The sequence below is a fragment of the Delphinapterus leucas genome, chromosome X (assembly GCF_059928025.1).
Source record: "Delphinapterus leucas isolate spDelLeu-1000000601 "Yukka" chromosome X, BTC_Dleu_Yukka2, whole genome shotgun sequence".
NCBI lineage: Eukaryota > Metazoa > Chordata > Mammalia > Artiodactyla > Monodontidae > Delphinapterus > Delphinapterus leucas.
Window position 1 is genome coordinate 79,727,893 of NC_143150.1, and position 16,658 is coordinate 79,744,550.

Below are 16,658 nucleotides of genomic sequence, written 5' to 3' on the forward strand. Positions count from 1 at the left end.
GGACACCCTGCAGATACCCAAATCCACAGATGCTCAAGACCCTTATATAAAATGGTATAATATTTGCATATAACCTATGCACATACTCCCATATACTTTAAATCATCTCTAGATTACTTATTATACTTAATACAATGTAAATACTATGTAAATGGTTGTAAATAAAATGTAAATGCTATATAAATTTTTACTGGCATGCAAAACAAAGTTTTGCTTTTTGGAACTTTCTAGATTTTTTTCTGAATATTTTCCATCTGCAGTGGTTGAATCCACAGATGCAGAACCTGCCAATATGGAGGGCCAACTGTATTGACTTTGAATCCTGGCACATTATTGAATTCAATAATTGGGTCTAGTTTTTTTTTTTTTTAGATTCCTTAGGATTGTATACATATACAATCACATCATTTCTAAATAAAGGCAGTTTTATTTCTTCTTTTTCAATCTGTATGACTCCTATTTCCTTTGCTTCTCTTATTGGACTAGCCAAGACCTTCACTACAGTGTTAACTAGAAGTGGTAAGAGCAGGCATCTTTTGTTTTGTACCTGAGTTTTAGGGACAAAAATTCAGCATTTACTATTAAGAATGATATTAACTTTAAGTTTTTCATGATCACCCTTTATCACACTGGGGAAGTTTCTTTCTAATCCTGGTTTGCTGATGGCTTTTATCATAAATGTATTTTATCAAATGCTTATTGAAATTATTGAAATAATCATATGGTTTTTCTCCTTTAATCTGTTAACATGGTGAATTGGATAGGGATAAGTCCCTCCTAATCATGGTGTATCATCCTTTTACTGTACTATTTTGCCTGATTTCTAAAATTAGGTTACTTGTCTTTTTATTATTAAGTTCTAGTATTTTTTTATACATTGATGCAAGTTCTTTATTAGGTATGTGTTTTTCTGATTTCTTTTGATATGTATGGCTTGCCTATTTAGTTTTCTTTAATAATAGTTTTTTTAAGTCCATGTGTAATAATTCCATCTTGATATTTTTGGTCTACCAATTTCTATTTTCTATTATTTCTCTTAGGTTTTGCTTATGTCTTATATTCTCATGCACCAGGTTATTTTTTTTTTTTTTTTTTTTTTTTTTTTTGCGGTACGCGGGCCTCTCCCGTTGTGGAGCACAGGCTCCAGACGCGCAGGCTCAGCGGCCATGGCTCATGGGCCCAGCCGCTCCACGGCACGCGGGATCTTCCCAGACCAGGGCACAAACCTGTGTCCCCTGCATCGGCAGGCGGACTCTCAACGGCTGCGCCACCAGGGAAGCCCACACCAGGTTATTTTTGAATGAGTACTGAACAATGTATATAAAAAATTGTAGAGATTTTTGTAAAACTTGGAAATAATTTCAAACTTACAGAAAAGCTAAAAAAATAAGAACAGTATAAAGGGTACCCATACAGGCATACCTCAGAGATGTAGGTTTGGTTCCAGACCACCACAATAAAGTGAACCACACAAATTTTTTGGTTTCCCAGTGCATATAAAAGTTATGTTTACATTATGCTGTTGTCTATTAAGTGTGCAAGGCATTATGTCTCAAAAACAATATATATGCCTTACTTAAAAATACTTTGTTGCTGAAAAATGCTAACCGCCATCTGAGCCTTCAGCAAGTCATAATCTTTTTGCTGGTGGAGGGTCTTGCCTCGACATTGATAGCTGCTGATCAGGGTGTTAGTTGCTGAAGGTTGGGGTAACTGTGGCAATTTCTTAAAATAAAACAATGAAGTTTGCTGTCAATTGATTTTTCCTTTCATGAATGATTTCTCTGTAGCATGCACTGCTGTTTGACAGTACTTTACCCACAGCAGAATTTCTTTCAAAATTCTCTCAAACTCTGCCACTGTTTTAGAAACTGAGTTTATTTAATATTCTAAACATTTTGTTGTCATTTCAACTATCTTCACAGCATCTTCACCAGAAGTTGATTCCATCTTTAGAAACCTCTTTCTTTGCTCATCTGTAATAAGCAACTTCTCATCCATTAAAGTTTTATCATGAGATTACAGCAATTCAGTTACATCTTCAGCCTCCACTCCTAATTCTACTTCTCTTGCTATTTCCACTACATCTGCAATAACTTCCTCCACTGAAATCTTGAACTTTTCAAAGTCATCCATGAGGGTTGGAATCAACTTCTTCTGAACTCCTGTTAACGTTGGTATTTTGACCTCTTCCCATGAATCATGAATGTTCTTAATGGCACCTAGAATGGTGAATCCTTCCCAGAAGGTTTTCAATTTGCTTTGTCTAGATCCATCAGAGGAATCACTATCTATGGGAGCTATAGCCTTAAAAATGTATTTCTTAATCATAAGACTTAAAAGTCAAAATTACTCTTTGATCCATGGGCTGTGTTAGCAGGCATGAAAACAACATTAATCTCATTGTACATCTCCATCAGATCTCTTGGGTGACCAGGTGAATTGTCAATGAGCAGTAATATTTTGCAAAGAATTTTTTTCTGAGCAGTAAGTCTCAACAGGGGACCTAAAATTTTCAGTAAATCATGTTGTTGTAAACAGATTTGCTGTCATCAAGGCTTTGTTGTTCCATCTATAGAGCACAGGCAGAGTAGATTTAACATAATTCTTAAAGGCCTCAGGATTTTCAGAATGGTAAATGAGCACTAGCTTCAACTTAAAATCAACCAGCTGCATTAGCTCCTAACAAAATAGTCAGCCTGCCCTTTTTTTTTTTTTTTTTGTGGTACGCGGGCCTCTCACTGCTGTGGCCTCTCCCGTTGTGGAGCACAGGCTCCGGACGCACAGGCTCAGCGGCCACGGCTCACGGGTCCAGCCGCTCCGTGACATGTGGGATCTTCCTGGACTGGGGCACAAACCCGTGTCCCCTGCATCAGCAGGCGGACTCTCAACCACTACGCCACCAGAGAAGCCCCAGCCTGCCCTTTTAAGCTTTGAAGCCAGTCACTGACTTCCTCTCTAGCTGTGAACATCCTAGAGGGCATCTTCTTTTTATGGAAGGCTGTTTTGCCTACACTGAAAATCTGTTGTTTAGTGTAGCCACCTTCCTTTATTATCTTAGCTAGATCTTCTAGATAACTTGCTGCAGCTTCTACATTAGCACTTGCTGCTTCACCTTGCACTTTTATGTTATGGAGATGGCTTCTTTCCTTAGACCTCATGAACCAACTTCTGCTAGCTTCACTCTTTTCTCTGCAGCTTCCTCACCTCTTTCAGCCTTTGTAGAATTGAAGAGAGTTAGATTCTTGTTCTGGATTAGGCTTTGGCTTAGGGGAATATTGTGGCTGGTTTGATCTTCTATCCAGACAACTAAAACTTTCTCCATATCAGCAATAAGGCTGTTTCAATTTCTTATCATTTGTGTGTTCACTGGAGTAGCACTTTTAATTTCCTTCAAGAACTTTTCCCTTGCCTTCACAGCTTGGCTGTTTGGCACAAGAGGCCTAACTTTCAGCCTATCTCAGCTTTTATCATACCTTCCTCACTAAGTTTAATTATTCTAGCTTTTGATTTAAAGTGCGAGACATGTGTCGCTTCCTCTCACTTGAACACTAGAGGCCATTGTAATGTTATTAATTGGCTTAACTTCAATATTGTGTCTCAAGTAATAGTGAGCCCCAAGGAGTGGGAGAGAGATGGAGGAACAGTGGAGCAGTCAGAATACACAACATTTATACACTGAATTCACCTTCTTACCTGGGTGAGGTTTGTATCACCCTCAAGCAATTACAACATTAACATCAAAGATCACTGATCACAGATTACCATAACAAATATAGTAATAGTGAAAAAGCTTGAAACATTCCAAGAATTACCAAAATGTGGCATAGAGACATGACGTGAGCAAATGCTGTTGGAAGAATGGCGCCAATAGACTTGCTCAACCAGGATTGTCCCAAACTTCAACTTGTAAAAAACACAGTGTGAAGTGCAGTAAAGTGAAGTGCAATGAAATGAAGCATGCCTGTATACCATTTACCCAGATTCACCTAATATTAACACTCTATTTTTTAGTTTTCTAAGGAACCTCCATACTGTTCTCCATAGTGGCTGTATCAATTTACATTCCCACCAACAGTGCAAGAGGGTTCCCTTTTCTCCATACACTCTCCAGCATTTATTGTAGATTTTCTGATGATGCCCATTCTAAACGGTGTGAGGTGATACCTCATTGTAGTTTTGATTTGCATTTCTCTAATAATTAGTGATGTTGAGCATCTTTTCATGTGCCTCTTGGCCATCTGTATGTCTTCTTTGGAGTAATATCTACTTAGGTCTTCTGCCCATCTTTTGATTGGGTTGTTTGTTTTTTTGATACCATATGACCCAGCAATCCCACAACTGGGCATATACCCTGAGAAAATAACTCAAAAAGGCACATGCACCCCAATGTTCCTTGCAGCACTATTTACAATAGCCAGGTCATGGAAGCAACATAAATGCCCATCAACAGACGAATGGATAAAGAAGATATGGTACATATATACAACGGAATATTACTCGCGATAAAAAGGAAGGAAATTGGGTCATTTGTAGAGACGTGGATGGACCTAGAGACTGTCATACAGAGTGAAGTTAGTCAGAAACGGAAAAACAAATACTGTATATTAACACATATATGTGGAATCTAGAAAAATGGTACAGATGAACCGGTTTGCAAGGCAGAAATAGAGACACAGATGTAGAGAACAAACATATGGACATCAAGGGGAGAAAGCAGGGGGAAGGTGGTGGTGGGATGAATTGGGAAATTGGGATTGACATATATACACTAATATGTATAAAGTAGATAACTAATGAGAACTTGCTGTATATCACAGGAAACTCCACTGTGCAGTAGAAACTAACAGAACATTGTGAAACAACTATATCCCAATTAAAAAAAAAAAGCATTCTACTGATTTTGATGAATCACTTGAATGTGCTCACCCTCTCCTAACCCCTCCTCCCCTCTCTCTACATGTACACACATACACACACACACACACAAACAAACACACGTACACATATATACACGTATATGTTTTTTCCTCAGTCATTTGTGTTTAACTTGCATACATCAGTAATCTTTACCCCTGAATAGTCCAAAGTATATTTCCTAAGGAACATTCTATGGAGAAAATTTGAGGCTCTGGATGATGTGATTCTTTCAAACAGAAATTTATTATATTTTTCAATCTTTTCTAACTATTCTCAGTGGTAAGATTTTCTAAAACTATTTGGTCTGCTGCTACCAGAAATAGAACCTCTATCACTTTTTATGATCCAGTGCCATAATTTTTTGCAACTTGTGTTTTACTATTTTCAGGGCCATTCATCCCTCATTACCCTTCCTTTAGAGAATTTACCAGCTTTTCCTACTTATATATTTATTTTTTTAAACACCTTTATTGGAGTATAATTGCTTTACAATTGTGTGTTAGTTTCTGCTGTATAACAAAGTGAATCAGCTACATGTATACATATATCACCATATCACCTCCTTCTTGAGCCTCCCTCCCACCCTCCCTATCCCACCCCTCTAGGTGGTCACAAAGCACGGAGCTGATCTCCCTGTGCTATGCAGCTGCTTTCCACTAGCTACCTATTTTGCTTTTTGTAGTGTATATATGTCAATGCTACACTCTCACTTCGTCCCAGCTGAACCTTCCCCACCACGTATCATCAAGTCCATTCTCTATGTCTGCATCTTTATTCCTGTCCTGTCCCTAGGTTCATTAGAACCATTTTTTTCTTTAGATTCCATATATATGTGTTAGAATACAGTATTTGTTTTTCACTTTCTGACATACTTCACTCTGTATGACAGACCATAGGTCCATCTACCTCACTACAAATAATTCAATTTTGTTTCTTCTTATGGCTGATTAATATTCCATTGTATATATGTGCCTCGTCTTCTTTATCCATTCATCTGTTGATGGACACTTAGGTTGCATTCATGTCCTGGCTGTTGTAAATAATGCTGCAATGAACATTGTGGTACATGTCTCTTTTTGAATTATGGTTTTCTCAGGGTATATGCCCAGTAGTAGGATTGCTGGGTCATATGGCAGTTCTATTTTAAGTTTCTTAAGGAACCTCCTTACTGTTTTCCATAGTAGCTCTATAAATTTACATTCCCACCAATAGTTCAAGAGGGTTTCCTTTTCTCCACACCCTCTCCAGCATTTATGGTTTATATAATTTTTTTTAAAACATCTTTATTGGAGTATAATTGCTTTACAATGGTGTGTTAGTTTCTGCTATATAACAAAGTGAATCAGCTATACAAATACATATAACCCCATATCTCTTCCCTCTTGTGTCTCCCTCCCTCCCACCCTCCCTATCCCACCCCTCTAGGTGATCACAAAGCACCGAGCAGATCTCCCTGTGCTATGCGGCTGTGTCCCACTACCTATCGGTTTTACATTTGGTAGTGTATGTATGTCCATGCCACTCTCTCACTTTGTCCCAGCTTACCCGTCCCCTACCTGTATCCTCTAGTCCATTCTCTAGTAGGTCTGCATCTTTATTGCCGTTCTGCCCCTATGTTCTTCATGACCCTTTTTTTTTTAGATTCCAAATATATGTGTTAGCATATGGTATTTGTTTTTCTCTTTCTGACTTACTTCACTCTGTATGACAGACTCTCGGTCCATCCACCTCCCTACAAATAACTCAATTTCGCTTCTTTTTATGGCTGAGTAATGTTCCATTGTATATTTGTGCGACATCTTTATCCATCCATCTGTTGATGGACATTTAGGTTGCTTCCATGTCCAGGCTATTGTAAATAGAGCTGCAATGAACATTGGGCTGCATGACTCTTTTGGAATTATGGTTTTCTCAGGGTATATGCCCAGTAGTGGGATTGCTGGGTCATATGGTAGTTCTCTTTTTAGTTTCTTAAGGAACCTCCATACTGTTCTCCATACTGGCTGTATCAATTCACACTCCCACCAACAGTGCAAGAGGCTTCTCTTTTCTCCACACCCTCTCCAGCATTTATTGTTTGTAGATTTTTTGATAATGGCCATTCTGACTGGTGTGAGGTGATACCTCATTGTAGTTTTGATTTGCATTTCTGTGATGATTAGTGATGTTGAGCATTCTTTCATGTGTTTGTTGGCAATCTGTATATCTTCTTTGGAGAAATGTCTATTTAGCTCTTCTGCCCATTTTGGGATTGGGTTTTTTGTTTCTTTGATATTGAGCTGCATGAGCTGCTTGTAAATTTTGGAGATTAATCCTTTGTCAGTTGCTTCATTTGCAAATATTTTCTCCCATTCTGAGGGATGTCTTTTCGTCTTGTTTATGTTTTCCTTTGCTGTGCAAAAGCTTCTAAATTTCATTAGGCCCCATTTCTTTATTTTTGTTGTTATTTACATTTCTCTAGGAGGTGGGTCAAAAAGGATCTTGCTGTGATTTGTGTCATAGAGTGTTCTGCCTATGTTTTCCTCTAAGAGTTTTATAGTGTCTGGCCTTACATATAGGTCTTTAATACATTTTGAGTTTATTGTTATGTCTGGTGTTGGGGAGTGCTCTAATTTCATTCTTTTACATGTAGCTGTCCAATTTTCCCAGCAACACTTACTGAAGAGGCTATCTTTTCTGCACTGTATATTCTTGCCTTCTTTATCAAAAATAAGGTGACCATAAATGCATGGGTTTATCTCTGGCTTTCTATCCTGTTCTATTGATCTATATTTCTGTTTTTGTGCCAGTACTATACTGTCTTGATTACTATAGCTTTGTAGTATAGTCTGAAGTAGGAGAGCCTGATTCCTCCAGCTCCATTTTTCTTTCTCAAGGTTCCTTTGGCTATTCAGGGTCTTTTGTGTTTCCATTCAAATTGAGAATTTTTTTTTTGTTCTACTTCTCTGAAAAATGCCATTGGTAGTTTAAGGATTGCATTGAATCTGTAGATTGCTTTGGGTTGTACAGTCATTTTCACAATGTGGATTCTTCCAATCCAAGAACATGGTATATCTCTCCATCTGTTTGTATCATCTTTAATTTCTTTTATCAGTGTCTTATAGTTTTCTGCATACAGGTATTTTGTCTCCTTAGGTAGGTTTATTCCTAGATATTTTATTCTTTTTGTTGCAATGGTAAATGGGAGTGTTTCCTCAATTTCTCTTTCAATTTTTTCATCATAGTGTATAGGAATGCAAGAGACTTCTGGGCATTAATTTTGTATCATGCCACTTTACCAAATCCATTGATTAGCTCTAGTAGTTTTCTAGTAGCATCTTTAGGATGCTCTATGTATAGTATCATGGTAACTGCAAACAGTGACTGTTTTACTTCTTTTCCGTTTTGAATTCCTTTTATTTCTTTCTCTTCTCTGATTGCCATGCGTAAAACTTCCAAACCTATGTTGAATAGTGGTGAGAGTGGGCAACCTTGTCTTCTTCCAGATCTTAGAAGAAATGGTTTCAGTTTTTCACCATTGAGAATGATGTTGGCTGTGGGTTTGTCATATATGGCTTTATTATATTGAGGTAGGTTCCCTCTATGCTTACTTTCTGGAGAATTTTTATCATAAATTGGTGTTGATATTTGTCAAAAGGCTTTTCTACATCTACTGAAATTATCACATGGTTTTTATTCTTCAGTTTGTTAATATGGTGTATAACATTGTTTCATTTGCATATACGGAAGAATCCATGCATTCCAGGGATAAACCCTACTTGATCATGGTGTATGATCCTTTCAATGTGCTGTTGGATTCTGTTTGCTAGTATTTTATGGTGGATTTTTGCATCTATGTTGATCAGTGATATTGGCCTGTAGTTTTCTTTTATTGTGACATCTTTGTCTGTTTTTGGTGTCAGAGTGATGGTGCCCTATTGAATGAGTGTGGGAGTGTTCCTCCCTCTGCTATATTTTGGGAGAGTTTGAGAAGAATATGTGTTAACTCTTCTCTAAGCGTTTGATAGAATTCACTTGTGAAGCCTTTTGGCCCTATGCTTTTGTTTGTTGGAAGATTTTTAATCACAATTTCAATTATAGTGCTTGTGATTTGTCTCTTCATGTTTTTTATTTCTTCCTAGTTCAGTCTTGGAAGCTTGTACTTTTCTAAGAATTTTACCATTTCTTCCAGGCTGTGTATTTTATTTGCATATAGTTGCTTGTAGTAGTATCTCATGATCCCTTTTATTTCCACAGTGTCAGTTGTTACTTCTTTTTCATTTCTAATTTGGTTGCTTTGAGTCTTGTCCTTTCTTTTTTTCTTGATGAATCTGGCTACTGGTATGTCAATTTTACCTTCTCAAAGAATCAGCTTTTAGTTTTATTGATATTTGATTTTTATCCTTTAACTTGTTAATATGGTGTATCACATTGATTGACTTGCATATATTGAAACAGTAGTTTCCTTCATTTCCTTTTCATTTATTTCTCATGTGATCTATATGATTTCTTTCCTTCTGCTAATATTTTTGTTGTTGTTCTCCTTTCTCTCATTGCTTTAGGTGTAAAGTTAGGTTGTTTATTTGAGATTTTCTTTTTTCTTGAGTTAAGATTGTATTGCTGTAAACTTCCCTCTTAAAAACTGCTTTTGTTGCATCCCATAGGTTTTGGGTCAGTGTGTTTTCATTGTCATTTGTTTCTAGGTATTTTTTGATTTCCTCTTTGATTTCTTCTGTGATCTCTTGATTATTTAGTAGTGTATTGTTTAGCCTTCCTGTGTTTGTATTTTTTACAGTGTTTTCACTGTAATTGATATCTAGTCTCATAGCACTGTGGTTGGAAAAGATACTTGATACGATTTCAATTTTCTGAAATTTACCAAGGCTTGATTTGTGTCCCAAGATATGATCTATCCTGGAGAATGTTCCATGAGCACTTGAAAAGAAAGTGTATTCTGTTGTTTTGGGGTGGAATGTTCTATAAATATCAATTAATTCCATCTTGTTAAGTGTATCATTTAAAGCTTGTGTTTCCTTATTTATTTTCAGTTTGGATTATCTGTCCATTTGTGAAAGTGGGGTGTTAAAGTCCCCAGTATGATTGTTACTTTCAGTTTCCCCTTTTATGGCTGTTAGCATTTGCCTTATTTATTGAGGTGCTCCTATGTTGGGTGCATAAATATTTACACTTGTTATATCTTCTCTTGGATTGATCCCTTGATCATTATGTAGTGTCCTTTTTTGTCTCTTGTAATAGTCTTTATTTTAAAGTCTATTTTGTCTGTTATGAGTATTGGTATGCCAGATTTCCTTTGATTTCTATTTGCATAGAATATCTTTTTCCATCCCATCACTTTCAGTCTGTATGTGTCCCTAGGTCTGAAGTGGGTTGCTTGTAGACAGCATTTACACACGTCTTGTTCTTGTATCCATTCAGCCATTTTGTGTCCTTTGGTTGGAGAATTTAATCCACTTACATTTAAGGTAATTATCGATATATATGTTCCTATTACCATTTTCTTAATTATTTTTTTGTAAGTCTTTTCCTTCTCTTGTGTTTCCTGCCTAGAGAAGTTGCTTTAGCATTTTTTGTAAAGCTGGTTTGATTGTGCTGAATTCTCTTAAGTTTTGCTAGTCTGTAAAAGTTTTAATTTTGCCGTCAAATCTGAATGAGATCCTTGCTGGGTAGAATAATCTTGGTTGTAGGTTTTTCCCTTTCATCACTTTTAATATGTCCTGCCACTCCCTTCTGGCTTGCAGAATTTCTGCTGAAAGATCAGCTGTTAAGCTTATGGGGATTCCCTTGTATGTTATTTTTTGCTTTTTCCTTGCTGCTTTTAATATTTTTGGTTTGTATTTAATTTTTGATTGTTTCCGTAATATGTGTCTTGCCATGTTTCTTGGATTTATCCTGTATGGGACTCTCTGCTCTTCCAGGACTTGATTGACTATTTCCTTTCCCATGTTAGGGAAGTTTTCGACTATAGTCTCTTCAGATATTTTCTCAGACACTTTCTTTTTGTGTTCTTCTTCTGGGACCCCTATAATTTGAATTTTGTTGCATTTAATGTTGCCCCAGAAGTGTCTATTCATTCTTTTTTCTTTATTCTGCTCTGCCACAGGTATTTGCAGTATTCTGTCTTCCAGCTCACTTATCCATTCTTCTGCCTCAGTTATTCTGCTATTGATTCCTTCTAGAGTATTTTTCCTTTCTTTTTTTGTGTTCTTCATCACTGTTTGTTTGCTCTTGAGTTCTTCTAGGTCCTTGTTAAACACTTCTTGTATTTTCTCTATTCTATTTCTGAGATTTTGGATCATCTTTACTATCATTACTCTTAACTGTTTTTCAGGTAGACTGCCTATTTCCTCTTCATTTGTTTGTTCTGCTGGGTTTTTGCCTTGCTCCTTCATCTGCTTCATATTTCTCTGTCTTCTCATTTTGTTTAACTTAGTGTGTTTTGGCTCTCCTTTTCCTCAGCTTTGTAGTTCCCATTATTTTTCTTTTGCCCCCAGTGGGTGAGATTGGTTTATTTGCTTATGTAGGCTTCCTGGTGGATGGGACTGGTGCATTTGTTCTGGTTGGTGGAGATGGATCTTGTTTCTCTGGTGTGCAGGGCCACATCTGGTGTGGTGTTTTGTGGTGTCTGTCAACTTAGCATGACTTTAGGCAGCCTCTCTGCTAATTGGTGGGTTTTTGTTCCTGTCTTGCAAGTTGTTTGCTGTGGGGCATCCAGCACCAGAGCTTGCTGGCCATTGGGTGGAATGGGTCTTAGTGTTGATGAATTCTCTGGGAGAGCTCTTGCTTATTGATATTACATGGGGCTGGGAGGTCTCTGGTGGTCCAATATCCTGGACTTGGCTCTCCCACCTCAGAGGCTCATGCCCGTCATCCGGCTGGAGCACCAAAATCGTGCCAGCCACACAGCTTGGAAGTAAAGGAAGGAAAAAAAAGAACGAACAGATAGAACCCCAAACCAAATGGTAAAAACAAAACTAAACAGACAAAATCAGACAAAGAAATGTACCCATGTGCACACACACACACACACACACACACACACTCATAAAAAACAGACAAACAACCAAAAAACAACAAGAGCAGAAAAAGAAAACAAAACAAAACTACCAGACAGAACCCTAGGACAAATGATATCAAACCTAAAGAGACCAAATCATACAAAGATACATACACACATGCATTCACATAAAGAGAAAAAGGGGGAAAAATTAAAAATAAAAATATTTTAAAAATTTAAAATAAAGGAAGGTAACAACCAAACCAATAAACAAATCCACCAGTGATAACAAGCACTTAAAACTAAACTAAGAGAAACATAAAACCAAAAACAAATCAGACTTAGAAAGCAAACCCCAAGTCTACAGTTTCTCCCAAAGTCTACCACCTCAATTTTGGGAACATTTGTTGTCTATTCAGCTACTCCACAGATGCAGGGTTTTATCAAGTTGATTGTGGGGATATAATCCACTGCTCCTGAGGATGCATGGAGAAATTTCCCTTTCTCTTCTTTGTTTGCACAGCTCCTGGGATTCCGCTTTGGTTTTGGCCCTGCCTCTGCATGTAGGCCACCCTCAGGTGTCTGTTCCCCACCCAGACAGGAGTGGGTTCAAGCAGCAGCTGATTACGGCTCTGTTGCTCACTCCAGCCAGGGAGAGGGAAAAGTATGGTAGTCAGAATTAGAATGTGGGGTGAGCCTGCAGCACCAGAGGCTGACATGACATTGCAACAGCCTGTGGTGCACCATGTGTTCTACCAGGGAAGTTGTCCCTGGATCATGGGACCCTGGCCATGGTTTGCTGCACAGGTTTCCACGGAAGTGTGGGTAGTGACCTGCACTTACACAAAGGATTCTTGGTGGCAGTGGCGGCAGTGTTAACGGTCCATGCCCGTCTCTGTGGTCCAATCTGATAGCTGCAGCTCACTCCTGTCGCTAGAGCTCATTTAGGTGGTGCTCTGCCCTCTGTGGGCACAAGGAGCAGGAATCCCCTCTCCTCGCACACCCCAAAACAGTGGTCTCTTGCCTCTCCATCTGATCCAGACATTTTCCCAGACTCCCTCCTGGCTAGCTGTGGTACACTAGTCCACTTCAGGCTGTCTTCACACAGCCAACCCCAGTCCTTTCCCTGAGGTCTGACCTCCGAAACCTGAACCTCAGCTCTCAGCTCCCACCCCCCTCCCAATGAGTGAGCAGACAATCATCTTAGGCTGGTGAGCGCTGGTTGGCACTGATCCTCTGTGCGGGAATCTCTCCACTTTCCCTTCTGCACCCCTGTTTCTGCACTCTCCTCCATGGCTCTGAAGCTTTTCCCCCACCTGTTCCCACCAGTGAAGGGGCTTCCTAGTGTGTGCAAACTTTTCCTCGTTCACAGCTCCCTCCCAGTGGTGGAGGTCCCATCCCTATTCTTTTGTCTCTGTTTTTTCTTTTTTCTTTTGCCCTGCCCAAGAACATGGGGAATTTTTTGCATTTTGGGAAGTCTGAGCTCTTCTGCCAGCATTCAGTAGGTGTTCTGTAGGAGTTGTTTCACATGTAGATGTATTTTTGATGTATTTGTGTGGAGGAAGGTGATCTCCATGTCTCACTCCTCCACCATCTTGAAGGTCTCTTTTATTTATTTTTATATATGAATTTTTACAGGTTGTCTAATTCCCAAATAATTTCTTTATTATTAAATTATGAATCAATGTAGGAAAGATTGACATTATCATTTTTATATTTCTACATAAGTAGAGGGTCTGTTTTCCCATTTCTCCAGAACTTCTTTTGGAGTTCTCAGTAGCCTTTCCCTTTCTCTCTATCTTTCCTCTGCTCACAGCAAGATGGATTCTGGATATACTCTGAGTACTGTAACAACCACCTGGACGCCTGTATGGAGCTCTCCAAACTGATGAAGGACAGCCGCTACCAGCACTTTTTTGAGGCCTGTCGCCTCTTGCAGCAGATGATTGACATTGCTATTGATGGTTTCCTTTTGACGCCAGTGCAGAAGATCTGCAAGTATCCCTTACAGTTGGCTGAGCTCCTCAAGTATACCGCCCAGGACCATAGGTAAGGGATTGAGGGAGGCAGGAGTGAAGGAGAGAGCCTCCTCTACATGTTAATCCTTATTGAGAATGTATGTCCTCTTGTCTTTTCTGAATTTCTGTTAGCTTACATACACAATGGGATGATGACATATTCTTGCTTACCTCTGAAGACTGTTGTGTATATAAAGTGAGACAATGCTTATCAGTTGCTTATAAACTTATAAATCAATATATACACAAAATCAGTGTTCATCGTTATTGTACCACTTAGACACTACCCTCAGGGAGCTTATAGCCTGGTCCTTAGTCCTGAGTTCAGCCAAGTGAATCAACTGTTTATTCTACTCTGCTCAATAGAGTCAAATATCCTGGTAACAGACTGCCCTACTTGTACTGGCCTTAGATTTCTTCTGAAAGGCTACACCCCTGGTCTTCTTTAGTCTTTTACACCCTCCTCTGCCTCATCCCAACTGTACCTTCCCCTTAGACACACAGCATGACTGGGGGAAAATAGACTTGAGACTTCCCCTGAAGTTTTCTCAAAGTTTTTCAGTATTTTCAAGAAAACCAACCCAAAAAGGACGAAGGAGCTTATCTTTCTCTGAATGGAAATGACACTCCTAACCCTCTATTAGTAAGGTATATGCTGGGAGTCATCTCCAACAATGGGAATGGTCTACAGTGAACCATCCCCTATTTTTTCACGTGCTTTGCTTCATGACCTAGAGCCCCCAGCCTATTTATAGCCTGCTTTTAATTCGTATTAAATCCGTGACCTTAGGTTTATTGCCCCAGCTCTCAGCTCTCTTCCTGATTGATCACTATAAGAATAAAGAAGGCCTTTGCCCAATTTCCCTTAGTTTCTGCTTGCTTCTCATCAGGCCTGCTTCGTACTTTCATTTGGCTCCACTGCCTGGTTTCCTTGGATCTGACTTCCAGACCTAGTTGCATAAGGCCATCGGTATGCGTCAGTTGTTTTTTTTTATGTCAAGCTTCTAGGCCAATCTCTAGGTTCGTTTTTAAGTTGATGTTGTTCTTTAGCATATCATGGGTTATGTGCTTCAGTGGTCTGAAGCCCTGGACAGATTTCAGATTTGAAACCAAATGTAGTAGCAGTGGACTCTCCCTTTGTATGAGTAACACCACCAGTGGTAACTCTGCCTTCCTTGCTCTGTTGGCTGTGAGCGAGGCAGGTATAGAAGGACCTTGCAAAGGAGGACTCTGTTTCCTTCTCCCTGAGTCTGTTTACTAGCTGGGGAATAGTGGGAGTACTAATTAGACATGAAATTTGGAGGTGACTAAATCTCACTTAAAAGATTTAATACAGCCCATTGCCAAAACTGAGTCCCAAGTTTTCTAAGGAGCAAACTTGTGAGAGCTAATAGGATATTAAAGAACCCCAACTAAAATATCTTAATATTTTAAAAATAAAAATGGAAAACATTTATGGCACCTAAAATGGAAAGGGCCTTAGAGGAAGGTCTTCTAGTCAGACTTATTCATTCTATGGCTAGACAGACTGAGTCCCAGAAAGGGAAAATGACAAAGAGCAAGTCTGTGGCAAAGCAGGGACACAAAGTATGGACAGTGGTCTGGGAACCTAACTTTTTAAAGAGCGCTCCAGGTGATTTTCATGCCAAGGAAGATTTGTGAGCCATTGTACTAGCCAGTCTGGAAGGCCTTTTCTAGTTCTGCCATCCCATGTTGTAATGAATCTAAATGACCTCCACAGGAATACTTCAAGGTGCTAAGTGACCAGAAGCAGCCACTATTGCACCTAAATCTCAGTGGAGCTGCTTTCAGACCAGTGGTTTTAAAACCAGTATATTTAAAGAGTGATTCTCAAATGTTTTTATATCACAGCTCATCTCCCACCTACTCCTGAGTGTCTGCTCTAAAAATTATACTTGTGGACTGATGATATTAACTAGGTAAATTATGTACTTACATAAATGTTTTTAAGAGCCCCCCAAGGACCAATTTTAAAGCACAGCCAAAAATTATGTTTGTCTTTTAGACCAAAGCAACCCCAGGGCCTTTTGGGTTTAGTGGGAGCCAACAAGATAGCATATCTCCCTGGGATTTCCCATTCCTGTGCACCTTCACCTTGTGAGTAGAACCCCTGCATCAAGGCCTTCTTACCCTCTGGGTCTCTGGTCCCCTCTCCTTCCACCCCTAGGCTCAGGGGTGCTGAGAGAATGGCTCAGGCAGTCAAGGGCTACATCAATCCCTGTCCTCATTTGGGGTGACCCATTGGGCCTAGCACTATCCCCAGGCCATGGGCCACTCCTTCTTGCAGGCCTCAGAAAGCTATATCAAGGTGATAGCTCCTGTGATGCATGCCAAAGTAGCTTGGGTTTGAAGGCAATTAGAGACTACTGCCAGGTTGAAGACTTAGGTCGATAGGTGTTCAGATAGGTAGGTCTGAAATGCAAGCAGGCAGAGTAGTCCCTGAGGGAGAAGATTAGGTGGATAGAGAGTGGTAAATGGAGAATAATACTACCATTGTTTACAGAAGGGTGACATGTCCCCAGCCCCCCACCCAACCTTGCTTAAGCTGCTAAGAAGAAAGACTACGAGAAGGGGGTTAGCTGACCTGCCTGGAACAAGACAATCTTGGTTCAGTCAGTCTCCTCACTAGGGTGCTGGGCTCAGACCTCATCTGGAAGCCTGAGGGCTCTGAGCAGGGTTCAGGCTAGACCACAGCTATTTACTTT

The 16,658-nt window shown here is 39.4% G+C and overlaps 1 protein-coding gene across 5 annotated transcripts in view; it reads left to right on the top strand.

Moving 5' to 3' along the window:
- The window catches only part of ARHGEF9 (Cdc42 guanine nucleotide exchange factor 9), a 229,633-nt gene that overhangs the window by 142,092 nt on the left and 70,883 nt on the right, over positions 1-16,658 (top strand). For all 5 annotated transcript variants that reach the window (XM_022564102.3, XM_022564092.3, XM_022564103.3 and 2 more), the window contains one exon: positions 13,731-13,963. In XM_022564102.3, coding sequence (XP_022419810.1) covers positions 13,731-13,963 — 233 coding nt within the window. The remainder of the gene's footprint in view (positions 1-13,730; positions 13,964-16,658) is intronic.